This window comes from Marmota flaviventris, chromosome 17 (genome assembly GCF_047511675.1).
Source record: "Marmota flaviventris isolate mMarFla1 chromosome 17, mMarFla1.hap1, whole genome shotgun sequence".
Taxonomy (NCBI): Eukaryota; Metazoa; Chordata; class Mammalia; order Rodentia; family Sciuridae; genus Marmota; species Marmota flaviventris.
Window position 1 is genome coordinate 73353399 of NC_092514.1, and position 25917 is coordinate 73379315.

Below are 25917 nucleotides of genomic sequence, written 5' to 3' on the forward strand. Positions count from 1 at the left end.
CTTTCCATGCCAATAAATATAGATCTACCCTAGTCTCGTATAATGGCTATATAACAATTCCACTGACTGTAAAACTCAAATGTACCAGATCTCACTAGCAAAGAGTGCAAATGAGATCATAGTAGCATTAACACTCCAGTCTCAGCAGGTCTGCCCTTGGCTGCTCATTCAGGGATTCTGATGCTGTCTTTGAAGTTTCCCCAGTTATTCCCGCACTGCCTATAAAGTTGTGCCTCACACATGCTCAGGCACCAGGGCTCTTATATTTTGCTCCAGCCCCTTAGTTACTATCTGTGCCATTTGGTTTTGAGCCTGCTGCTGTTCCACTAAGCACAACCGTGCTCTGCAGGAGAAGCTGTGCCCTCTCAGGTGTGAAAGCTACACATTGACCTTTGGCAGAGTGAAGTGCTTTCAAGACCAGTCCTCACTGCAAACTGAGTGGCAACTAGCCTGGGGACAAAGACAGCCCTGCCAGAGCCCAGAGCCTCACAGTCTTTACAAATTAGTTCCTATGGATTCTCATTCTCACATTTTGTGCCACCAAGTGGCTCAAAACAATAAAGCAGGCATCCAGCATCCTCTTTTCAACATTTTGATTTGTCCCCAACCATTCCTGCAAACACAAACAAATTTTTCTTCTCTTCCCTTTGGCTCCCCAAATGAAAAGTTCTTATATGTTAGATCAACACATTCATGGTACAGAACAACTGGGACTCTTGACTCTTCCAGTTAGTAGTGTGAATTTGGGGCAAGTTACCTCATGCTTCTGTTTCCTCATCTGTACAACGGGATAGTGAGAAGTATTTCACAGTGCAACTGTAAGGATTAAATGAGTTAGTATACATAAAGACCTTGATGTAGTGAATGCATCCAGTAAACACTATGAAATTTCAAAACTACCAGTATTGGGGCTAGGGATGTGGCTCAAGTGGTAGGTAGCGTGCCTGCCTGGCATGCGCACGGGGCTGGGTTCGATCCTCAGCACCACATACAAATAAAAGATGTTGTGTCTGCCGAAAACTAAACAATAAATATTAAAAATTCTCTCTTTAAAAACAAACAAACAAACAACAACAACAACAACAACAACAAAAAAAAAACAACTACCAGTATTGCCTGAGGCAGATCACTTGACCACTAGTTTCACAAGCAGCTTTTGGCAAAAACGATTCTCCCTGCAAGTTTCACATGAAAGGAACTTAGTTTGCAGGGAAAGAACACATTCTTCCTTTCAGTAATAAACAAAATAATTTGTCTTCAAGGGTAAGATGGAGAAACCAAAAGGCCAAAATTTCTGCAGGATGAGTTAAAAATCACTGTTTGTTAGTATGAGCAAGAGCAACTGAACACTATATTCAGTATTATGAGGAAATTAAAAAGAAAAAAAAAGATTAGCCAGTATTATGAGGAAATTAAAAAAAAAAAAAAAAAAGATTAGCCAGGCGAGGTAACACACACCTGTAATTTCAGCAATTTGGGAGGCTGAGACGGGAAGTTTGCAAGTTCCAGGCCAGCCTCAGCAATTTAAGGAGAGGCTCAGCAACTTAGACATTGTCTCAAACAACTAGAAGGAGGAGGAGGATGTGAAAGAGGAGAAAGAGGATGATGAAGATGGTGACTGGGGATGTAGCTCAGTGGTAAAGCACCCCTGGGTTCAATTCCCAGTACTGCTGCCCACCCCCACCGCCAGAAAAAAAAGTAAATGAAAAAAAAAATTAAAAGATACTTCTCCCTCCCTTTAAGAACTTAGAATCAAATAACAGAGGTAGACAAATACATACTGTAATTTGAAAATAAACACCTGCAACAAATTACCACCTACAGAACAAAATAGTCAAGGCTAAATGCTACAGAGATGATTGCTAATAGGTTTGTAAGAACGGGAAGAGGAAAATGCATAAAGATTTCTGGGGTCTTGCAAATTCAAACTCATTTCCAAATAGGCATAAATTCTGGCCCTAACTCCAGGGCTCGGTCTGCCCTACTCAAACATGAAACTGCGTGCCAGGCGCAGAGGGTCCCGACTCAGGAGGCTGAGGCAGAAGGATCGCTAGTTCGAGGGCAGCCTGGACAACTTAGCAAGCCCCTGTTCCAAAATTTAGAAAAAGCCAGGGTGGTTGACTGAAAAGGACACCAGATCAGAGGGTGTTACGACGTTTCTGCTCTTTTCATAGTAATCTGAGGCTTTCCGTCTCCCCTCGCGGAGTCCAGGCCATCCCCAGCGCCAGGCCTCGCCCCACGGACCACCCTAAACGACCCCCCTCCGCCGCACGACACAGTCCGCGGCGCCGGGAGAAATGCAATGCGGCCGGGCCTCTTCGTCCTTCTCGGTCCTGCCCTCGAACTTCCGGCGCCTCCCCAGCCTCGGCCCGGGACCTCTAGCGCACGGCGCAGCTCAGCAACCTCTACCTTTGCCACCCGACCGCGGGGCCCGCCAGGGACCAGGGTTCCCAGCCCGCGCCCTCTGCTGCCCCTCGTGGCGGCCTCCGTCTTACCGCGGCTCGGTCGGCAACGAGAGAACGACATTTCCCATCCGCCTCCCTTAACCTCGCGAGAGCTCCGGCGAGGCCGCGGGGGAGAGTTGCGCGCAGGCGCGGTCTCGCGTTCTTTCAGCGATCCGCCGCGTGTCTGGGAAGCATGGCGCCACGGTTGGGCGCAGCACCGCTGAGCAGCCTTCTAGGCTTTGGGTGATGATAAGGTTGCGGAGGTGGGAAAACGTGGCTTTCTTCAACACCGGGGTAGCACAGAGAGGCGAAGTGGTGACCATCAGCCCGGCCTCCCTCTCACGGAGTGGTGGTAGGGTTGAGGTTCTGTACGAGGAAATGCCTCCCAAACGGCGAGAAATTGGGAAGGACGAGAGCTGAACCCCGTTTTTGGCGTCGCAGGGTTCCTCCTGGGAGAGGGAGGTCCTTGCAGTTTGCGCGACCCCGTGCGTCCACCTTCGTGCTGAGCACGCGCGCCCGGCGGCCCTGGGCCTGTTGGGCTCCCTGTCCAGCTGTGGACAGGTTAGGCCCGGGGGCAGGCTAGGCGCGTGGCACTGCAGCATTCGGCCTCGGGAGTGTGAGCGCGGGAATGCACCCTTGCCCTGAGAGCCTTGAGAACACCCAGGCAGTCGTTTTTATTTACTAATGGTAGTGAAAGGGATTGTAGACTTTGGAAATCTGGTTATACTATTTTTTTCTTACCAGTACCAGGGATTGAACCCAGAGGGATTTACTATTGAGCTACGTTATTTTAGCTTTTTTTATTCACTCGTTTTAAAATTTTGAGACGGGATCTTGCCAATTCGCAGTAACTGACCCGAATTTGCCATCCTAATGCCTTAACACCGCCCCACCCGTCCTTCGCTGGGATTAGGGTTGTGCGCCATCGCGCCTGGCTGGAAATCTAGTTTTGATAACGAAACTTTGTTTCCATTTTTGAAAGCCTTTCTCTAGCTTCTGGGGAGATGAGAAGCAGAGCTGCAGGTTGCAGTTTAAAAGTAACGGAACCGCAAAATGAGAAGAGATGGATGCAAGCAGGACCTGGGGGTGGTCACCAGAAAGCAGAGATGGCGTGATGTCCCGGCACATCCACCTCATAAGTTGTTCGAAGTTAAGTTGAACTGTGAGTACAGGGTGACTAAGTAAAGTCCCTTTACAGTAGAAATGGGGAGGGTCTGTGCTACTGTAATATGAGGCCACTAGGTGTCACTGTTTGAAGTCAACATGGATGGCATTGTGTATGGGGATGAAACAGACTTGGAAAATAAGTTTTGGTTGCTGGGATTTAGGAATCTGTTACTGGTTGAGCTGAGGAGGACATAAGTTATCCCTGGCTGAAGTGACATCTTTTGTGAAGAGTTCTGACTTAACTGAGGCTCAGCTTTTTGAAAATAAATGCCTGAAGGTAGTTTCTGTTAGAATGAACTATGACATCCTTATTTCTCTTTTAGATCCATGGTATTGGCTGTGGACTTGTGAAACCCATCATCTTAAAATATTGACCTTAAGAATTTTTGTGATGAAATTTCTGTAAATGGTAAGATTTTAGCTCTGATAGAATTGCACAGGTTATGGTCCCCTTTAAGTACTTACTGGTCTTTTGGATTTGGGGATGTGGGAGTCTTCAGGATTGTAGTTGCCCAGACAAGGGAAATAGTATGAAATTCTTTCTGCTTGATTATAATTATTATTATTATTATTTTTTTTTTTTTTTGCCTAAAAGTCTCAGAATTGGTATTTGTATTAACAACCTGTGTGAGGTAGACCCCTCCATACACACAATCTGCTGCTGAGTAAATAAACAGGCTTAGGGAGTTCTGTCCAAAGTGAAAAACCATTTCATTTATTTATATGTGGTGCTGAGAATTGAACCCAGTGTCTCTCACGTGCTAGCCAGCGCTCTACCACTGAGCTAAAACCCCAGCCCCATAACTATTTTTTGACTTAGTTGTATCATTGACTCTCAACTGAGGATGGAGGGTGCACCTGGTGTCTGGTGGATGCTGCTAACTATCCTACAAAGCATAGACAGCCCATATAAGAACTTCCACCTGAAATGTCAGTAGAGTTAAGATTGAGAAACTGTTAGATTAACTAGAGGTCTGGGTTCCAGTCTTGGTTTGATACCAAATAAAAGCACTATGGCGCTTCTTTTAAAACAGGGTTAATGGTTTTCAAACCTAGTTATATGTCAAAACCACCTACATAGTGTTAGAATGTACACATTTCTGGGCCCCACACCAGCCATGGATGAGAATGACTCTAGAGGGTGTCCCAAGAGTCATGTAGCCAGTCCCAGAGCAGGTGTGTAGGAACAGTTAGATGCTCTGATCTGCTTTGAGCTCAAGGATTTTATTACAGCAAGATTATAGTGATGGCTATTTTTAAGTAGCTTGTGGGGCAGATGTCTAATCCTCTATCTTAAAAAACTGAAAGCCACATGCTTGCTCTGCAGGATAGTTTTGTACATGCAGATGGATGAAGGAGAAATGACCTTGTGTGGTATTGTCATCTCGTGGCAGTAGGAGCTGTTTATGCAGCTGGTCCTCAATAGGCTAGTTGAAAGGATGAGTGATCTGCACCTACTAGGCATTTTACTGATGTCCTAGAGAGACAATTGAATGTTGCCTCTTGTTCAGCTGTGAAGCACTCTGCTTAAGTCTTTTTATAAGGGCAGGAGTTGTCATTGAGCCAGGTCTGGGACACTGGCTGCATCCAGACACCAAATACTAAAAATTTTTGCCATGGAAGGAAAGCATACTCTAATAAAGTAGACAAAATTGATGGATAGTTCTCATGAGGGAAGTAAAGCACGACTTAATAAGAAATCATTGACGTGTGCTCTGGTGGGCAGTACTGTGGGCTAGCAGATTGGTGAGCTGAGTTCATGATGATGTCAAGTTATCCCTGTCTGAAGGCAAGGAAAGGCCTTTCTGTGTGGAATGTGGATATCTGAAACTCAGCTTTGCAAGTTTGCCTTATGAGAAGTTCATGATTTTAAAGAGAACTACTTTAGAGGTACTCTGTTTACATATTCTTCAGTAGTTTTCTTTTTTTCCAATTTCTCTTCCTCACCAGGTGCAGTCTCTGCTTCAGTTGGAAAAGGACCCTCTAGCAGCCACATTGTGGCAGGCACCATGGACCTGAACCCCAAGTGGAATCTCTCATGTAAGCAGAGAAGTCCTGCTGCACATGCTTGGGTGAAGGGTTAGCTCTTTTTTTGTCTCCCCTGCCCTGGACTTGGGAAGGTGCTAAGTAGCAGGGAGTCTTTAACATACTTTTGTTTTCATTGCTAAGTGTCTACTCAGCGAGGTTACTAACTGTAAACTGCTTTACCAGAAGGCAAGTAAAACAGTTCCTCTCCTGTTTGTAAATTGTTTTATCTTATGTGTTCCTAAGAAGCCTCACAAGCCTATGATGGTTAGTTATCCCTGTCTGAAAATCTCGATTGAGGGAAAATAATCTATTCTGAGGCTTAAGGTGTGGCTCCATGTTCCAGTAGTAGTTCAGGCTTTACAAGGATCAAATCAAGTGGACAGTGCAGGGAGTTGTGTGTGCCCTGCTGAGACTCCAGTCTACAGATCAGATGTTCAGACTAAAGGTCTAGTTGCCCTGTTAATGTCTGTCCCTTTCGGTGATAGCTCTGAAGGCACAGACTCTGTAAGACTACAGAAATGGGCAAGGACTTACTGTGAAGGAGAAGAGTGCCTACCACATATTTCAAGGAAATGAATGTGCCCTTTGAAACTGAAACTGGAATGTAAAATATATGCCAGCTTGTGGCAGTGAGAATGCTTAATTACTGACCTTGCCTCTGCAGCAGTGTCCTGACATTTAGGAAAGAAAAGTGCCATGGCCCTGGCAGAACTGTTGGTTTCCTGTGCTTTGTTAACACCACCAGGGAGCCCTTCTTCCTGTAGCTGAGATTCTGTCTGGATGGCATGGCTGGCACTGGGCCACTGCTTGGGCAGCAGAGGTTGGCACATGAGCAAGAAAAAAGCAAAGTGGTACTGTGGGGGTGATTCTGCCTTTGTTTCCTTTTAAATGCCAGGCTTGAAGTGGACCCAGATTTTCTCTTCTGTTGAAACTGGAGAGCTGATCTTTAAGGTCATATTTTTGTTCAGTTACCAGGGCAGTCTCGATTGGGGTGAGATTTAACAAGCTTGAAAACTGGCCCCAGCTGCTTACAACCTGTCAAGTAAAGCAAAGTGAAGGAGTGGGTCAGCAGGTGGGAAGATCCACATTGTTATCATGTGCTTCCAGGGGGCTCAACCAACCTGGGTAAACCTTGAGATTCAGAGGGAGTTGGATGCAAATATCCCTGCTGTTTAGTGGGAGTCTTTTCTGGCCGCCCTCCTTAGACACTGGCTCCTTAAAATGAGTCCTCTTAGAATCTCACCAGCCTGCGTTAAAACTTTTGATAGTTCTTGTGCTCCCCCAGTATACATATGCCCAATACATAATGGCTAGAACAAATCCTCTTAGACTGTTTGCCTTTTGCTTTTAATGTTTGGTTGTGACGCACTTAGTTGGCTGTTTACTGGAAATTGTTCTGTTTTACAGGTTATCTCCCCGTGGTGCCAGACGGGATCTGCACGGTCCTGCTTCTGCTAATGCCTATGAGTTAATCCCACCCAGATAGAATCATAAGAATTTTTTTGGATTTCATCCTCAAAAATAGCCAAGGAATTTGAGTGACTGAGATCACCATCACCACTTTTAGCAGCTAGTGAAGTTGGGGTATAACTAAAAATATCTGGACTTCAGTTTAGGTGGTCTGAGTATAATCTCATGTATAGATGGGACTTCGGTGATTGTAAATTGAAATTGTTAATGTGCATACATTGTTGTAGGAAGCTAAGGGGAAACAATGCTTGTCCTCAAAAAGCATTTCTCAGTGGATTTCCTGTGAAGTCATTGTTTAAAATTTTGAAGCACAATTAAAGGTTCTGTTTTGTTGTATTTTTTATTCACTAGCAATGTGGATTTCAGATTGAGACACAAAGTAAGAACATTATTTGTTCTATGATTCAAGAGAACATTCTTAGGAGTTTCACAGAATTTGATCTTTTTTTTTTTTTTTTCTATATTTGTACCTGCTAAAGTGATGATATACTGCATGTATTGCCACCCACAAACATTGCTTTTTTTACCTTAAATCTAATAAAACACTGATAAAGGTACTACTGGCATCTAGAGGGTCGGTGGGCACGGGGAAAGTACTATAATCTTGGGTGTCAGGGCAGTGCTCGGTTACCAAGCTAATCAGATTAGTGGTAGTGATCATCACTAGGTCACTGTAAGACACCAGAATGGATTGTGACTGTCAGGGTACCTTATATATTCCCCTGTTTGACTTCCTTCCAAACCAAGTATTCTGTCAAAGGATCATACCACTCTCCTGGAGGTAAGGCCAACCAGGAGGTTTTGTCCTGATGCCAGTAACTGAAATGTTGTTTCCCTCTAGTCCTGGGCTCCAAGCAGTGGTAGCTGCCTTGTAACTAAAGCCCACCTGTCAATTGTGTTGATCAGATGTCTGGATTACTGAATGCTATTGTGTGTGGTGTGTGGTGACCGAGTTTTTCATCCCTCTTGAGAGAATAAAATCAAGCTCCCAAAACCATAGAAACCTGGCCTTGGTGGATTGGCCACTGTAGGCAGTGGCTACCTTGGGAAGTTGCCAGCATTTGCTGGCAACAGCTCTTGCTCCATGTGCAGTGCAGCCTACTAAGTGATCTAAAGCCACTAGTTTGTGTCCAGTATCAGGGCTTGGTTAGGGGCTGTTGGGTGTGACTTAAAATCACTTAAAAGCCCATAAAATTATGAAACTGCTTATGAGCTAGACAGGTTCAAATTTATTGAAGCCATGATGTGAGGATGAGGTTTCATGACCAGTAGTGTCATCCTGTTGGTGACAAGATCCTCAGCATTGGTGGCGGTGGCAGGCAGGCTTCTGTGCAGTTGACCCCCATCAAACACCAGTATCTCCTGTTCTTGGACTCTGGTAAACTTCGTGCTGAACACCAGCATCTTCTGTACTTTCTCTACCAACCCCCAGCACAAGACAAAATGGTCATTCATTTATGCAGTTAACCTAGTCTTGAGTTTTACTTTTGCCTTTTGCTCTTACACTTTATCAGGGGGCAGAAAAATCATGGTCTCAGGTGCTTGAGATGTCCTCAGTTGAGTGGCTTTGGTGTTTGGGGATGACATGCCATTAGGGGTGAGTTGGGGCTGGGATTGTGTGTTTGCCTGCTTGTCTGGCTTGATCTTGGTTACTGATGGATCCTGAATGGCATCATTGATCTAAGTCTGTTGGCTGTTGCTTAGCTCCAAGGTGTGCCTGCCTCTTGCTGGTAAGGGTCACTGATGTTGGGAATGTTGTCTTCAATTTTGAAACAAATCCAGCAAAGCAGTCTGCTTTCCTTTAACCAAAGTGGGATGTCTAAGACCCAGAGGGTTTTCCTTTAGATGGTAAGATAGGGTGCCCTCCTTTTAGTAATAGTCACGAGTTCACCTCAGTATCTTCTGTTGGGAAGCAGAGGGTCAGGGGGAGTGAACCCCCTTCTCAAAGGTTTGAAAAAAAGGGGGGAGGGCTTTTGGCCAGGGTCACAGCCCTGCAAGAAGCAGAAGGCTTTGTGCTTTGGGGTCAGCGCTGGTACAGCCAAAGGATGCCAGCCTTATGTAGGTCTCTCCACAGAACGGCTTCCAGGGGCAGATCATGGTTTGCATAGAATATCAGTGGCTTCTTTACTCGTTCGAAATAGTGGTCAGAATATTTCTGGTAGTTCTTTGTGATGAATCCATAGGCACTGACCTGGATAAAACCATTATTGAGTTAGTATTTGTTGATGCTTGGAGGTGTATGAACTCAGAAAGGTCTGCTGCATGCCCACACAGGTGCATAGGTGCAGATGCAGGTAAACACAGCTCACAGGGGCACTTTTTTCCTACACATTCTCACCCCAGCATTAAGACCTCAAGATAAGTTATCCCCCTGAACAAGCAAGGAAGTGGAGACATCTCCACATCTCCATCTCCACTCACTTAAGGCAAAGCTGGGTTTGAAACTTTGGTGTGACTAAAGCCATGATCTTCAAGTTCAGGCTGATTCAGGAATTAATAGTGACTGCAATCAAGAGACTTCTATATTAAAATAGGGAAAATATGTGGGACCAGAGTGGAGTTTGGCCTCTAGCCTTTGTACTGGCTTTACCAGGGTCTCGAAAACTGCTCAGCCTCTGCTGTTCACTTCAGTATGTTTTATGTGTGGGACACTGAACCTGCTCACCTGTCCCATGTCAGTTCCAACGTGTCCCCACAAGAGGACCTCCTGGTTGAGAAGATTCTGCTTTCAGAAGAGCAGCATGATTTAGTGTGAAAGAAGTGCTGGGGCAGGTGGCTGCACGGTTCAAGGCAAAGCTGACTCAGGCCCTTCCTGGGGAGGACCCTGGGGAGCAGGTGTGCAAGCAGGTTGATAGTGCCACTCCTGCACTGGGGAATCCTTTCACTGTGGGATGGTGGCCTGGAGTCCCTATCTAGGTGGCCAGGTCTCAGGGAAGGACTATTGGGAGTCATACTGAGTTCTGCTCAAATCTCTGCTCCGTGGCCTCAGGCTCCTTACCTGGTCACAAGTATGCAAAGCTGTCAGCAGCATGAGGGCCCCAGTACTGGGCATATATAGGTCTCCGAAGTTTGTGTTAATCAATTTTGATTTCAAAAACCTACAAACAAAAAGGTATTAAAACCCGAGAAACATTCAACTGTTGTCTGTTAGCTTCAGATTGCACCACTAACTATACTGCACAGCTACCCATTCAAACAAGTAAACAACATATGGTCCTTCTACCCAATCAATTCCCCATTTTTGGGAAAAAGCCAAATAAATTCCAAAATTCAAGGATCTCATGGCAGGAGTTGGGAAGATGAGAAAGGAAACCCAGGTAGGATCTTTCCGCCTTTCTCCACTGGCAACACCTTATTTCCGCTCCTATTGTTAGGTAACCACAAAGCCTAGGACATAAGCAGCCTATTCATTTAGCCTGAGCCCTTTCTCTACCCCACATCTTGATCACTCAGGAATGAGTGAGGTGGGAGCTCAGATCCTGTGTCTGGACTCACTGGTGTGATGGTGCCCACACTCATATGACCTGCAGAATGGGCATATAACTGCTGTGGTTTCTGTGGGGCTCCCTAGATGCACTTGGCTACCCTTCTCCACTCTGTCCTGGGATGCTTGCCTCTGGGCTACTTCAGGGTTTCTCAACTATGGCACCATTGACATTTATAGCATAGTCCCCCCACCTCCTGCTCTGGGTACTGGGAATTGAACCCAGGGGTGCTTAATCACTGAGCTACCCGCACCCAGCCTTTTATTGTATTTTGAGAAGTTGCTAAGGCTCACTGAACTTGCGATCCTCCTGCTTCACCCTCCCTCAGCCTTGGGAAACGCTGGGATCACAGGCAGTGCACCAGCCTGCCTGGCTGGGTAGTTCTTATTGCAGGGGCCATTCTGTGCACTTCCTGTTCAGCAGCAGCCCTGGCCTCTACCCACTAATGGCACTCACCTGACCCCCCTCCTGTGACAGACAAAAATGTCTTCAGACAGGACCAAGTACCCACCCTACCCCACCCTCTGTTGAGAACCACTGGGAGGAGAGAGGGAGAGAAGGAGATCAGGCCCTTTCTTCCCCAGATTCCTCCAGTGGTGGCTTTCAGCTGGCTGGGTTTGCTGTTGCTAATACCCCCTACCTCTGCACAGCTGGCTCCTTGGTATGGGGCCTGTGCCTTTCTGTGAGGGTCCCTGGGAAATAAATTTCCTGGGCTTATCCTGAGTTTTCTGCCATTGCCTGTCGACTGACTGCTCCATCAAGGTAGCAAGCAAAGGAGTAAATGCCATGGCAAAGTGCCTGGCTCTGCGGGGGAGTTGGGGAGCACCGACTGCGTGGACCCCTCACCCGTGGTAGGTGTGGGCGAGGAAAGGGAGCTGGTGTTCCGCCCGTCACCCCATCCCCGTACCTCTTTGTCAGGTAGCTGATGAATTCTGGGTGCAGCAGTTTGAATTTACTGGCAGAGGCTTCCGGTCCAAAATAGGTGCGAGGCCTAGGACCCACGATAGAAGTGGACAGAGCGCCCGGAACCGTCGAAGGGCAAGGGGGAGAGCGAGGGGAAGAAGGTGGAGCTGAGGTTCCGGCGATAGGTGCGGTAGTAGGGCCGGGGCTGCGAGTAGTAGCGCGAGAAGGGGGTGTAGAAGGTGGCGGGCAGCACCGTGGGCACCACGTGCGGCTTCCCTCTCAGCAGCACCTCGGTGGGCGGGGAGTAGGAGAGCGAGCTGGGCGGGATGAAGAGCGAGGGCGGCGTGGGGTAGGTGCACGAGGTCTGCGGCGGGAGCGGGGGCGGCGGCAGCAGCGGCAGGTAGAAGGAGTCGGGCATAGGCGGGGGCTCCCTGGTCTTGGTGCAGGGGAAGCACTGGTTTTGGGGGAGCGGTGATGTCGGCGGCTGGAAGAAGGGGGCCTCGTTCAGGAAGCGGGGCACGTAGGGAGCGATGCAGGACGGGATGCTCGGGGCGGAGGGCCCGATGTAGGAGGACGAGGGGACCGGGCTTTGGTAGGGGGACTTGCCCAGCGGCACCGAGGGGGTCAGGGAAGGGTTTCTAGAGAGGGACTTAAAGCCAGACAGGGAGGGGGATTTGGAGGCCGGTGGAGTCCGGACCACATGTTGGATGTGAGGACTCGGGGTCAGGGAGGAAGTCCGGGAAGAGGGCTGAGAGGTGTTTGGGGTGGCAGGGTGAGAGGGTGGGCGGGAGGAAGACCCCCGGGTGGGGGAGGCAGGAGGGAGTGAGCCTGCAGGGCTGGGGTAGGGCTGCTGACTGGAAGGGAGGACAATGTGGTTGGAGCGGGACTGGGAGGGGGATTGGGTTGGGGATGGATTGGGGGTGTGGGAGGGGGAGCTCATTGGTGTTGGGGAGGCTTATGTCCACCTGATGTCCCTGAGGCAGCCCCCCCAAAGAGCCCAGTCCTGTTGGTGTCACAGAGCCCATCCTGGTGGCCAATGGCAACAGGGGGAGCAATTGTTGGGTAACACAAGGGGGTGGGGGAGGGCCTGGACACAGGACCCCCACAGATGGCAGACTGGCCCTTGTGATTTGACCCATAAAGGCCCCTCAAAATGTGCTCTTTTGGGAGTGGGTGAAATGTCCAGAGGGCACTGTGAGAGGGGACTGCTCATGTCTCAGTGGTAGCACAGGTTTCTAAGCAACTGATTTCAGGGAGAAGACACTGGGCAGTGCCAGGACACGGTTCGCAAGAGCTGGGCGCAGCCCACTGCCTTGGAAGGTGGGAGAGGGAAGACAGTGTGTCCCGGCTTGTCACCTGTCAGGACACTGCCTGAGGAGCCTGTGCTTTGGGCTTCTCGGGAGGGTGCCCACCCACCACCTAGTCTTCAGAACAATGTTCTCAAGGGGTCATCAGACCCAGCTGAGGAAAGGCCTCTGCCACTGTGGCCTGTGGCCTTGAGCAGCTGACAGCTGGACTGGTGATGGAGACCATGGCCTGAAGCAAGGAGCCAGGCCTGCTCTCTCCATTCAGAGAACCTGCCCCGGGAGCCAGCAGGAGACCAATAGGGTCACCTGGGTGTCCTGCAGGTAAACACAGTTCCTCAGCACTGAATCACATTCAATGTCTGAGGATTGTTGAGTTCTTGGGATTTCCCTGTTGCCCTTCACCCAGTGACCGGCTCCACTGTGGCCCCAGAAACATGGAGTGACCACTCAGCATTACCCGCCCCCTACACCACAGCCTCACACCACTACCATGTGGATGCTCACCTGTCCCCTTTGTCAGGGCCCTCTGGGACAGACACACCCAGGATGGCTGATCTCAGCATCAGGTAGTCACGGATGCTTGAGGGGATGAAGATATAACGCAGGTCCTATTAGGGCAACAGGGAGAAGGCCACATTCAGCTTCTGCTTGGAGTGAACTGCCCTCCAGACTGCCCTCCACACAGTCTTGCCACCAGAGCTGAGGAGTTTCCTAACATACCTCTCTTCTTACTCTGAGGTACTGTGGTTGTTTCAATGTATGTTCAGATTCTTTGATACCCTTCCCTACAAGGGTGAAGACTAATTGTTGTCCCCAAACACTATTTTTTTTTTTTTGCAATACCACTGAGCTATATTCCCAGCTCTTGTTAAATTTTATTTTGAGACAGTCTGAGTTGCCCAGGCTGGCTCAAATTTGCTGTCCTCCTGCCTCAGCCTCCCAAGTAGCTGGGATTGTGGGTGTGCACCTCTGCACCCAGCTCCCTGGAGTATGGGCTGGACTTAGGGACTAGTGCACAGAATTTTTCTGTTAAATGCAAAGTGGAATATGATAATATGTGACTTTGAAGACTAGGTCATAAAGGTGCTGGGGCTCCTTGCTCTCTTTTAGATGACACTCAGTGAAATTAGCTGCCAGGTCATGGGAACTCTTGAGTGGCTTATAGAGGGGTGCAAGTCTCAAGGACCTTTGAGGGAAGAACCATCCTGACTCCAGCCCCAGTCAAGCCATAAGATGACAACAACCCATTGCCTGAAAGACTGAACCAGAACCACTCTAATAAGCCACTCTCAAATTCCCCACCCATTGAAACAGTGAGATAATAAATGTTGTTTAAGGTGATAGTGTCATTCATTATACGGCAATAAATAACTGATGCAGGTATTATGGCCATACCAGAAATCTGCCCCATTTTTTCTATTATTAGCAATGAAAGGTTCTATTAGGGGAATTCAGTGCATATGTAGTATGGGTAGGACCCTCCTGAATGCTCTATTCAGAGAAGGTTCTGGAAACCAGTTTCAGAGAAACTGCCCCTGGAGCCAGTAGGAGACCAATAGGGTCACGTGGGTGTCCAGCAGGTAGTCAACGCAGTTCCTCAACTCTGAATCACATTCAATGTCTGAGGATTGTTGAGTTCTTGGGATTTCCCTGTTGCCCTTCACCCAGTGACCGGCTTCTGCAATACAGAACCTCTTTCCTGGGATCTACATGTGGCACCCAGATTGTCTGAGGCAGGACGCATGAAGTCAGGACACCTGAGTGTGGCTGAGACAATCTGGATGCTGTCACTAGCTGTGACCTGTGACCTGGGGCATGTTTCTTAGTCTCTTTGAACCTCAGTTTCCTACACAGAGCTGTTGTGGGAATTTGAGAGGTCACATTGTCATTCTTTTGGTGGGCCCTATGGGGACGTGGAAACAACCCTAGTCCTATAGTCCAAGAGGCCTATATTTTGATAATTCTAGCTGGATGACAGTGGACATGTTCCTGAAACTCTCAGAGTCTGAGTTTTGCCATTTGGAAATAGGTATGATGATCCCACTTGAGGCTGCAATGATGTCTGTGTCTATGTCCTGGGCGCCAAAGAGGTGTTCAATAGATACTCTTCTACTGGACCGTGCCATGACGTGGTGATCCCCCCCAGAGGATATGAGTTCTGGGGTGGGCAGTTTGGATTTGAATTCTGGCCTACTGCCCACTTGCTGAATGAAAGGAAACCAAGTCTCAATTTTCTCACCAGTAAAGTGAGGCAGTGTAAAAGTTGATGTGGTATCTGTCAACTGCCTGGTACATCATCAGCCTTCAGTAAATATTAGCCTGAGCCAGCTATCTAAAAGAACAGGGGTCTCTGACCAGATCTGCTTTGACCTTTAATGGCTACACCTTGGGCAGCCAAGATCCTGGCACTACCTCTCCAGCCACTGGACTGGGGTCTGAAAGTCCTATGGCCCATCCCACCAACAGGGCCCAGGAACATGGGGAGACCAATAGGGTCACGTGGGTGTCCAGCAGGTAGTCAACACAGTTCCTCCACAGGAACCCACTGTTCATCTCATGGCATGGCCATCAGAGGCCTCACCTGTCCTTGCGGCACAGAAGTGAAGCCCAGATTCTGGTAGGAGATGAGGGAGTTCTTCATGGTGTTCACAGTGAAACCATAGAAGGAGGTCTTGGTGCCCACATCTTGCTCAAAGCCTTTGATCACCGCTCCATTGAGCCTGGCCAGAATGGAGGACATCAGTGTCATCGTGGTCACACCATGCTATCTGCTTTCCTTCCAGCTCTGCCTCGCCTATCCTCTCCCCATACTTCTGTGTAGACACCCCCTTTGCCCAGGGCAACACCTGTGTTCAGGGGTCCTGGGAAGGGCACACTGGCCTGGTGGCCCCTTGCTCCCAGGTCCTCCTGTACAGCGTACCCACGCTCTGTCTTGAGGTCTGTGGAGTCTGTGCCTGTCTACCCATCATCACTGCTGAGCTGTCTCGGGGGGTGCTGCCTTGGCTCTCCACCCAGCTCTGCTGTCCCAGCCCTTCCAGGCCCCTGCCCCCATACCTGAACACGTAGTCATGGGCATCAATTTGCAGACCCTGACGGGACCCGTTCAGAATGCCTCCATTACCCACCACGGCACAGCGAATGCAGTCTGGGGAGGGCCCCCCCGAGGCGGCAAACAGTCTTTCATTCTCTGAGCTGTTCAGAAGGCTCAGGGTAGAGGCGATGGCTGTGCATGAAGACAAGGGGGAGCCACGGAGTCATGGGGGCCTCTCCTGGCCTTGCTCCCCAGAGGCCTGACCCCAGCCCCTCCCCAGAGGCACAAAGGGTGGGCAGAGAATGGGGGGGTCAGTGAGGGAGAGAACTAAGAGAAGGGTGAAGGGAAGGGGGCTCTGCTGGGCCTTCAGTGGCCTCAAGAACGTGAATAACCCATCCTCTCGAGGCTGTGTGCGGTCCGAACAAGAGAATCTGAAGTGGACTCAGGGCAGCTCTGATGTGGAGGGGCTCCGGGCCTGAGGGAAGTGGTTTCTGAGCAGCAACCATGAGTGGGCTGACGGGGCCCCTTTGGCCTCTGTCCTCAACCTCTGTTGGACCCGAATACTTCATGCCAGGGAGACCCCAGGGTGGCGAGAACTGCCAGGCAGGGGCACTCAGCCCTCTGCTGAGCCCTGGGTGCTTGGATGAAGGAAGGAGGTGAGGTCGGTGTCACACAGCTGGGGGTCTCCGGGGAGAACTCAGATCACTGAGAGAGTGGGGCCTGGTCCACCCCAGGGCCAGCAGGAGGAAGAAGGGGCGGCAGGGAAGAGGCAGGGGGTAGTAGGTACTTTGGTATGAGAGTCCCTGCCAGCCATAGGGGCCCTTCTGCTGTCTCAGGTTGTCCCAGAGCTCTGGGGTGAAGAGGCCCCCCCACAGCAGCACTGGAGTGGAGAGATCAAACAGTTTCCGGAAGCGTTGGTGCCTCAGAATGGCCAGGTCAAGCGGGTGTGGGCAGGGCCGGCTCTGTGGGTGAGAAGATAAGAAGGCTGAGCCCCATTAGGAAGGGGCCTGGGTGGGTGGGTGGCCTCCAGGGAGCTGCAGGGATGAGCGTCCTTCCTCTCCAGACTGGGGCCACCCGGATCTGCTAATTGAAATGGCCTCTGGTCCAGCCGCCTGGTGAGGGTCAGAGAAAATTCTGGATTTAGCCTGCCACCCCTTCCTCTCCCAGACACCACATCTCCATGCTCTGCCGGGTCTGGCCTCCCACTCCTTCGCCTCAGACCTGGGCAAACATTGGGCACTTTCCAGTGCCCTGACAGTATGACCTGCCCCTTCAGTGGAGGAGTTGGGCCCCGGCTTTGGAATCCATCAGCCTGGTCCAAAGCCTGTCTCTGGCAGGACTCCCTGTAGGACTCTTGTGTGAAAGGGAAGATTTGTAATTACCTTTCTTCCCATTGGTGTTTATGTTCAACTCATTTACCCCCCAGTTCATGTCCATCTAGAACCTTAATAGGTGACCTTATTTGGAACTAGGTAATCAAAGGTGTCATTAAAGATGAGGCCATCTATGGGGCTGGGGATGTTGTTCAGGGGTAGAGCATTAGCCTAACATGCTTTAGGCCCAGAGTTCAATCCCCAGGACCATCCCCTCCCCCGCAAAAAACAAAAACAAAAACTGAGGCCAATATGTGATTTGTTGGGCTCTGAATCCAACAATGAGCCTCCTCATAAGGAGGCCTGTGAAGACACGTGAACAACATATCATGACAGGCAGGTGGAAGGTGCAGCTCCCGGACCACCAGAGTGGGAGAGCCCGGGGAGCTTGCCTTAGAGCCTTCAGGGTAGCATGGCCCTGCTAAGACTTTGATTTTGGATTTCTGGCCTCCAGAACTCTTGGAGAATCAATTTCTGTTGTTTGAAGCCACCCAGTCTATTGTCATTTGTCCCCAGTAGTGACAGGAAATGAACACAGCACCTCTGACTAAGGGAGAGTGGGGACGCCTGTCCACAGCATTGGGATCCCAGGAGCTGTGGCTGGGCTGGGCTGCCGTTATGGCTGAATGGGGCTCCCTGACCGGAGGGCGGCAGGAGGTAGCTGCCCTGTCACCGCCACCACTACCCCAGTGAACGCCTGACCAACAGACGCTTAACCACGTCTTACGAAACTGTGCAACTGAACCACAGAGCTTGGGGAGATGGAGTGAGCAGCCCAACACTTGGACACGCCAGTGACATGAAACCAAAGACAGGGACCCGAGAAAGACAGGAGCCTGCATTGTTGAGTGACACATAACTACGAACCCAAAATGGCACTTTTCCTTGAAACAGACTTGAGGTTTGCTTGTGGAAGTGGTGTCCGAAGGGTAGCAGCTTGTGGGTGTGAAATGGAGGGAGGGAGGGTTATCTGAAATTGGAAGGGAAGTTGTAATACCGTGTGTGGGGTCATCCCATAACACATGACAGGAAGCTGACAGATGGCTCAAGGGTGTGCGTGGGTGCACTTTTTGTGTGTCCTTGTGTGGCCTGGTTCGGATGGGTGTGATTTTCTACTTCACTTAGTGTTCTCACTGGCAAAATTATTCATAAGCAAATGCAAAATTTGTGTGATGCTCAAGTTGTTGTCTATATGCATCCAATCCTTTCTTTTTTCTTTTTTTTTTTTTTTTGCACCAGGTATTGAACCCAGCAGTACTTTACCATTGAACCACATCCTCAGCACTCTTTCTTTCTATCTTTTTTTTTTTTTTTTTTTTTGAGACAGGATCTCATTAGGGATTTGCTAAATTGCTGAGGCTGGCCTGGAACCGGCATTCCTCCTACTTCAGCCTCCCAAGGCCCTGGGATTCTATGAGTGCACTACCACAATAGCTAACATATCAATCTTGTTGGCACAACTTCACATTTTCAAAGAGGCATTATAGCAGAACTAACTATAATAATTTCACAATTTAATTTGTCATAAAGGTGTTTTTTGGGGGGCTTCTCTTTTTTGTGGCACTGGGGGTTGAACCCAGGGGTGCTCTACCATGAGCTACACCAGCCTCACCACATCTCTGCTTTTTTGAGACAAGGTTTCACAAAGTTGCCCAGTTTGGACTCAAATTTATAATCCTGTTGCCTCAGCCTTCCAAGCTCCTGGGATTGCAGGGGTGTGCCACCACCCTTTGTTTCATAGGGGCCCTCTTTACAGCCCCAGAAGGAGAGTTTTCAGGTCTCTACTTCAGCAAAGCCTGGGTTCCCCTTGGGTAGCTGGCTTGCTTTTACCCCACAGACGTGGTGGCAAGGTCTTCTTAGCTCTGGCCACCAGAAAGCTCAGAGCCAGGTACATGGCCCATCTCTCCCACCTTGTAGCATTGCCTTATTTTTCTACATTTACTTTTCCTTTGGGCTTCTCCTCATTTTATTCTATTTTGTTTTTGTCTCGGGCATGGATTCAGCTTGCCATGACTGCAGCCATCTTGGGATGGAACTGCCATTATTGCCCCTGAATAACCCTAGTTTTTCCTGCAGAATTTCCCAGCAGACCCTAAGTAGATAATAACACTGGAATTGTATGTGGAGCTTTATAACTTGGACCCTGGCTCCAGGGATGCACTTGACTATCTGAAATTATCTCAAGATAAACCAGATCCATTCCAGCTGGATAAAGTCACTTTTGGCCTAACCCAGAAATATGCCTGTCTTTCTGGACCCAAATTTCAGAGTCATATGCAGGTCTTGCTGCTGCACAGGACCACACCCTGATAAATTGCATTCTGTGGAATCCTGGATCTATCTGCCTCTTTTTGGTTTCATGGCCCTTTGGGGTCCTCAAACAGTAGGACCCATTTTTTTCTGGAACACCTTGTTATATGTATTCAGAAACCACCTCAAATCCTTTGTTTTAAACCAGGTGGGCACATGTGTTAATTAGCATCATGTAATTCCAGGTAGAAAGGACTTTGGAAAATTTAAAGACAACCTAGTTCAAGTACTCATAAAATATGTAGGGTCTCTCTTCACCTGATGGTCACATGGCCGTTGGCCTCTGTTCTTAATGCCCCCCTCCCAATCAGCTGCCCAGGACCACTTGCTCTGTCTCTGAACATCTTGGCTGTCACTTACCTCTTGTATGCAGGGAAGTCTCTTTCCCTGTGGCCTCAATCAGTCTCCCAGGCACTGAAAACAACTTTACAGTGCCTCACTCATGCTAGGTGGGCACTCTACCACTGAGAACTTCACAGATAGAAACCTCCCAGCTCAACTGCCACAACCAGCCCTGGTGGCAGGGTGGAACAGGGCCAGCTTCTGGGGTCAGATCTGGACTCGGTCCCAGTACCACCTCTTGCCCCCTGAGGGATCCTGAGCAAGCCACTTAACTTCTCTGTGCCACAGTTTGCTCACCTGGGAGAGTTACCTTCCAGGGTTGCTGAGAGGTTTAAGTCAGAGGAGGCAGGTAACGTGCCAAGCAGCACCTGGGGACCTGTGGTCCATGGTGGCCATTACTTAGGACTATGGAGCAGGGCCCTCTAAGTTCTCAGATCCTCTACCAAGCATGAACATCTTCTCAGAGCTTGGAGTTGACTCCATGGTGAGTAGTTTAAGTGTGACTTAAAGTCAGTAGGTATTTCCAGGATCAGAGTAAAATCCACCTGAAGTTTTATGGTGACATGTTAAGATTTCTAAGAACTTTTCATCTGGATACACTCCAAACGTGCTTATTTATTCACGCTTTTCTGTTGCTGGGGTACAAGAAACCCTACTGGTTAGGTTACAGACACCCCAATGGGTGGATGCTCAGCTTTGTGCTCGTGGAGAGCCAGAGAGCCAGGCCCAGGAATCTCCTGAGAATGTTCTAGTTTGTTCTTCTTTCCACTCCTCCCTGAGAACCTGAGAATGCTTAAAAGTGCCCCCGGGAGGTGATCACTGTACCTTTGTGTTCCCAGAACGCCTTGCCTTGGATTGGAAGAATGCTTGGTGAGGCTGGATGTCCCTGTGGGAGAGGGCAGAAGTAAAGCAGAGGCCCAGGTCAGCCGTGGCATCAGATCTGACCTACCCCTTGAAAGCTTCCAGATGGATTCCTGACAAAGTGTCAGGGTCCAAAAAGTATATTCTTTTCACCCTTCTCCCACACTCTTATTCTTGCTCATATCTCCCTCTTTAGGCACACAAAAATACTGTCACTTGATTGTGTTCTGCCTAGCTACATAAACCCAGAAATTAGGTCCCTCAGAGAATGGCAAAAATGTGGGGTTTATAGGAACAGTGAGATGGTGGTTAAAGTATGAAAATATAAAATAGGAAAGATTGACAGTCTCTGGAATTGTGACCATCTGAGGGGTCCCCTGCCAAAGCCTGGGAGGCGGGCAGTAGGTCTAAGATGATGGGATCCCCTCAGCCTTCTGTAGCACTGTCCTGGTGAAGTGCCCGACTCAGAAGCCTGACCCCCAGGTTGTATCCTGCTCTACCACTTGCAGTCTCAGGCAGTTACTGAACGCCTTGGAACCTGTCTTCATATCTGTGCAACTAGGATGATCACGTTGAGCTCATTTGATTGTTGGGTCCAAAGAAAGTCTAGGTTATCACATATGAAAAATGTCTTCTAAATACCAGCCATTGTTACCTAAAGGACCTTGTGCCAGCCTCTCTCTTAGTGTCCCTTCTGGAGGGAGGAAAGGAGCTGATGTTACTCCCAATTCCCAGGCTTGAGGTGGCCCCAATAGCAGGGCAGAGGGAAAACTGGAAGGAAGGGATGGGGTCCACCATAAGCCCATTCAAAAGGGTGGTCATGCTACCCCCGCCCCCAGCAACCAGAAAAGAGCAGGTGGCAGAGGACTTGGGATTGGCAGTGTGCAAGGGGAAAATAGAAAAACCTCTTGTAGGTGCTGAGACAGCCGATCACTCCGGAATCTGGGATCTGCCTCCCTTTGGTTTCCCAGGTTTCTTGAAAGACCCTCGAGTGACAGCTCAGAAAAGGCAGGGATGATTCCTCCCTCTACTGTCCCTTTCCCACCTGGAACTGGTCCCCTGTTCAGGAACAGGGTGACCCCTTTGAGAAAGGGCCAGGATACAGTGCTCAACCCGGGCTGCCTAGGGAGCCCAGTCCCCAAATTCTGATCTGATTGCACCCACATTCCAGGTGACTCCAATGTGCCTCCAGTTTTGAGAACCAGATGGAACAGGGTAGACTTGAGACAGGTGGCAGAGAGGTGCTAGGGTGGGAGTATTGGTGAACATGGGGATCCCCCCACCCCCATTCAGTTTTGCTGCCCTGAACTCTCCCAGCCTCTGTTCTACTCCTCCCCCTCAGGAATCCAAGTGCTTCCAGCTGCCTGCCTGGGCTGCCTGGAAGGGAAAGGGAAAGGGGACGAGCCACTCATGCCCCTCTGGGAAGTTTTACCAGCTGAAGGAGAAATAAGGTCAATGGTTTTTTTTTTGTTGTTGTTGTTGTTTTGTACTAGAGATTGAACCCGGGGGTGCTTAACCACTGAACCACACCCCCAGTCCTTTTTGTTTTTGAGATAGGTCTGGCTAAATTGCTGAGGCTGGCTTTGAACTTGCAATCCTCCTGCCTCAGCCTTCTCAGCTGCTGGGATTACAGGCATGTGCCACTGCACCCGGCTCATTGTAGCCCGTTTTTCATAAAGCTAAATTTACTCAACTTAGATCATATTGTTACTAATCGGGGGCCCTAAAATGTCCTTTCTTTTGCAAAATAATGTTGACAATAGATGGTAACTGGAAATCCTATGTAGATCCTCACCCCCTCCTTCATAAAAAAAAAAAAAATTATAAAACAGGCCAAGAAATCCTCATGCCTGGGAACCACTGAACTAGATTCTTCCCAGCTGCATTCCTCTCCAGATGCACTCAGAGCTCCCTCCTTCATTCCAGAGACCCTGTTCCAGTCAATCTTCCTGGACTGTCCCCTGTAGCCAGGAAAGTCTGTCCACAGTCTTAGTTGCAGAAGGTCACACAGCTCACTGGCTATCCCCCTCCCATCCTGCTTCCCCCTTGGGCTAAAATATCCACCACCTCCATGAGAATGAATCCTGACCAGTCCCCTGGGATTTGTTACAACCCATCCATCACCAAGAAGCAAAGAATGGGCAGGTTTTTGAGTCATACTAAATTTTGAAAAGAAGAACAGAACATGTGTGTGCGCGCCCGCGCTGGCAGTGCTGGGGGTTGGACTCAGTGGAGCTTTGCCACCAACCCTTTTTATTTTTATTTTGAGACAGGGTGTCACTAAGTTGCCCAGGCTGGCCTCGAATTTGTGATCCTCCTGCCTCAGCCTCTGGAGCCTTGGGATTACAAGCCTGCACCGCAGTGCTTGGCAAGGAGAATGATCTTAAAACAAAAAAATTTAAAAGGGGCTTTATTGAAGCATAATGGAGATACAATAAAACTCATATTTAAAGATATATTGGGTGTTTTTAAAGGATGTTAGTGACCTCAGGTCCCACTAGAGCACCCTTCCATCTAAGAGGGGTGGACTCGTAATAATTTGCAAGTGTGCTTCATATTATTTGGAACTTGGACGTGTCCTTTGACCTTGTCCCCTGGAAGCAGATATTTTGTTTCCATCTCACTGTGCCTGCAGCAAGGTGTGCTGAGGGGTGCCGGTGCACTGGAATGGAAAGCCTGCCTGCCAAGGCCTCTAGGTGAGGCTCCGGTGCTCTTTGGCCTCCCAAACCCAGACTCCACTGCGGCTTGGTCTGCCCACCAGAAGTAAAACTAAATCCTTTTGAGACTTCTCCAGTAACTGGAACCCTGTCCTGCTAATGGCAGACTCTCAGGTTTCTCCTCGTGGGGCGCAAATGAAATGAAAGGTGCCTGGGCAAGCAGGAGGGGGACCAGCGCAGGAGGAGGCGCAGGTGGGGATTCAGATGCACCCAGGAGCGGCCCTTGTTCCCGGGGGAGTCCAGGTGCCGCTTATCCAGAAATAAACAGCCGCGCAGCCAGGCCGGGAGGGAGGGGAGCCCGGCGCCAGCAGAGCAGAGACCAGAACCAACAGTCGACCTGCCTGAGGATCCCGGCGAAGAACCAGGAGACCTCAAAAGTGGAGTCTGAAAATGGTGACGTTTCGGAGAGTTGCCTGCACACAAGAAACTCTTTTTCTCAGACTCGGGTGGTTCAGCCAAATTTAGACAATAAAAAGTGTTTTAAATCGGGCACAGAGGGAATCAACCCAGAGTGCAGGAACGGTCGTCCGTGACTTTCAGACCCCGGCAGAAGCCCCGGGGTCGAGGCAGCGCGAGGTTAGCTCTGGATGGAGGCTCTGGGGACAAAGGGACGAGGCGGAGCCCCCGCCGTGAGCCACCCCGCGGGGTAGACGCCGAGGACGTGTTGAAGGCTGCGGGCGGCCGGAGAGCCCGGTGCGGGGCACCCTCCCGCTCCCTGCTCGCCCCCTGCGCCCCTGGGTCAGCCGGCAGCCCTACCTGGCTCGGGACTGGGACCCCGGGAACCGCTCCACCGGCGAGGAGTACAGGACGAGGAGGATCCCCGCGCAGGCGGCTGCGAGCAGGAGCAGCAGCCAGAAGGGCTGGCCGCGCGGGGACCTCATGCAGCCCCGCCTGGTGGGCGCCGAGTCCTCGGCCCTCCGCGCTCCGGCCTGCCGCTGTCCCGTGCCCAGCGGAGAGGCCGGGGTGGGCCGGGCCGGACTCGCGGAGGCGACCGCCCCGCCTCTCCCCGCCCTGCCCACCCGGTGCGGCCGCCGCGCCTCCCCGCCCCGAAGCTCCCCTGTTCCCCGGCCAGGCCGCCGGAGGAGGTCGCCGCACTCTTGGGGACTGGGCTATGGTGCTGGTCCCGGGAGGCTGGAATGTCGCCACTGGCGCTGAATCGCGCGCTCCCCTCCAGGGCTGCCCTCTGCCTCCGGGACATGGACAGCTGACACCCCCCTCACCGTGGACCCACCTAGCGGGGTCACACAGGGCTCTTCCCCCTCCTGGACAAGAGCTGGAGAGCCTTGTGCCGTGGGCAGTTGGGGTGAAGGGACACGTCGCCCCCTGTGGTTTGGCTGCGCACTGCGCGCTGGGAGACCCTGGCTCTGGCTCCAGGCTTCTTGATGCCAGAGGCGATTGGACGGCAGCCGGGAAGCACCTGCTGGCCTCCCTTTGGTAGGACCACCAGACGCGTGGATTTGGATCCTGGCGCCTCATGTCCTTGTAGAACTACAGGGAGGATCCAGTTCACCAAAGGAGCTGGAGAGGGGAGGGGGGATTGGAGAAGAAACCCCCACAGCTAGACTGGGTTGGAGGTGGAGAGGGAGGTAGGGAGCCCGCTGAGCAGGGATACACGGTGGTGGAGGTGGGTGGGGTTGGTGGAACCGTCATCCTCATATTTGGTGACTATCCAGATAAGTCAGGCCCCTGAGCGCACTGCGTTCCTTTTACAAAGGGAAACCAAACTGGAGAGCTTGGCGGCGTAGAGGTCCAGCTGGGCTCCAGCACCACCTGGAAGGGCACCTTGAGCTCTGGAAGCAGAGCCCTCCCTGTCGGTGGTCAGTAGGTCCGGTGGTGATCACGCACAGCCAGGCTTTTCTCTTATCCTAAGGCTGCTGAGCAGAGTGAGGGCTTCTCGATACCCTGCTGATGGGCACTGCTTGGAATTCATGGATTCCAGTCTTTCATTTCGACTTCCATGGTCTTTATGTGTCCAAATCCCTGCGTGTATATTATTCATCTCTCAGTCACAGCATGCTCCCATTTCCTCTGTGCTTAATAAGAACTCAGACCTCTCTTTCTCCTCCCTCTCATTAAGAGGCTTATCTCCTACTTCATAGAGAAAAGAGGAATCACTAACTGTTTCTTCAGCTTTCCATCTTCAAACCCACAAACTCCACCTAGACTTTTCCTGCATTAAGGAAGGTGGTGCTTTCCTCCATGTGCGGTTGATCCCCCATCTGTGTTAATGACTGGGGGTCTACCTTCAACCCCCAACAGCAGTACCCCCTCAGACCAAAGCTTCCTGCCCATGCACCTCAAGTTCTCACTTCTGTTGTCTTTGGCTTCCCAAGCCTTCTACCCACTCCGTCAGTTCCTTTGGGAAGAGATTAGGGCCTTTCTGTTTTGTAGATTGCTTCTTTCCCCAGGCAAAATTTCTGAGCTAGGATTTGTGCTTTTCTCTGAGCAACAGTCTTGTTTTAGGATTGGGATGCTAGAT

The 25917-nt window shown here is 50.2% G+C and overlaps 1 protein-coding gene, 1 long non-coding RNA gene and 3 other non-coding genes across 8 annotated transcripts; 4 read left to right on the forward strand and 1 right to left on the reverse strand.

The window, feature by feature from the left end:
- The first annotated feature begins 2598 nt into the window (after positions 1-2598).
- Positions 2599-7452, forward strand: LOC114108146 (uncharacterized). Of its 3 annotated transcripts, XR_011705058.1 has the most exons (6): positions 2599-2707; positions 3427-3606; positions 3935-4020; positions 5562-5651; positions 6608-6711; positions 7047-7452. It is a non-coding gene; the product is annotated as an uncharacterized lncRNA (long non-coding RNA). The 3 variants fall into 3 exon arrangements; XR_011705057.1 differs by having other exon boundaries at positions 6608-7452; XR_003585426.2 differs by lacking the exon at positions 6608-6711.
- Positions 3787-3864, forward strand: LOC114108160 (small nucleolar RNA R38). The gene has a single exon (XR_003585434.1). It is a non-coding gene; the product is annotated as a small nucleolar RNA R38 (small nucleolar RNA).
- On the forward strand, positions 5363-5446 carry LOC114108159 (small nucleolar RNA R38). The gene has a single exon (XR_003585433.1). It is a non-coding gene; the product is annotated as a small nucleolar RNA R38 (small nucleolar RNA).
- LOC114108155 (small nucleolar RNA R38) lies at positions 5890-5962 on the forward strand. Its single transcript, XR_003585431.1, has one exon. It is a non-coding gene; the product is annotated as a small nucleolar RNA R38 (small nucleolar RNA).
- Positions 7453-8315: 863 nt separating the features above from the next.
- On the reverse strand, positions 8316-24400 carry St6galnac2 (ST6 N-acetylgalactosaminide alpha-2,6-sialyltransferase 2). 2 transcript variants are annotated; one of them, XM_027955790.2, is made up of 9 exons: positions 24195-24396; positions 20686-20746; positions 16623-16797; positions 15859-16027; positions 15386-15524; positions 13309-13412; positions 11502-11585; positions 10108-10207; positions 8316-9300 (listed from the first exon to the last, which is right to left on the reverse strand). In XM_027955790.2, the coding sequence occupies exons 1-9, from the start codon at positions 24317-24319 to the stop codon at positions 9133-9135; spliced, it is 1125 nt and encodes a 374-aa protein (XP_027811591.2). In that variant the 5' UTR covers positions 24320-24396; the 3' UTR covers positions 8316-9132. The 2 variants fall into 2 exon arrangements, with proteins under 2 accessions (XP_027811591.2, XP_027811592.1); XM_027955791.2 differs by lacking the exons at positions 8316-9300; positions 10108-10207; positions 11502-11585 and adding an exon at positions 11709-11981 and having other exon boundaries at positions 24195-24400.
- Positions 24401-25917: the final 1517 nt, after the last annotated feature.

Excerpts from the sequence above, each read along its gene's own strand:
- St6galnac2 (XM_027955790.2), bottom strand. The coding sequence starts at position 24,319 with ATGAGGTCCCCGCGCGGCCAGCCCTTCTGGCTGCTGCTCCTGCTCGCA. Across the intron at positions 16,798-20,685 it reads GGCGTTCTGGGAACACAAAG|AGCCGGCCCTGCCCACACCC; the intron begins GTACAGTGATCA and ends TCTCACCCACAG. Across the intron at positions 15,525-15,858 it reads GCCCATGACTACGTGTTCAG|GCTCAATGGAGCGGTGATCA; the intron begins GTATGGGGGCAG and ends CATTCTGGCCAG.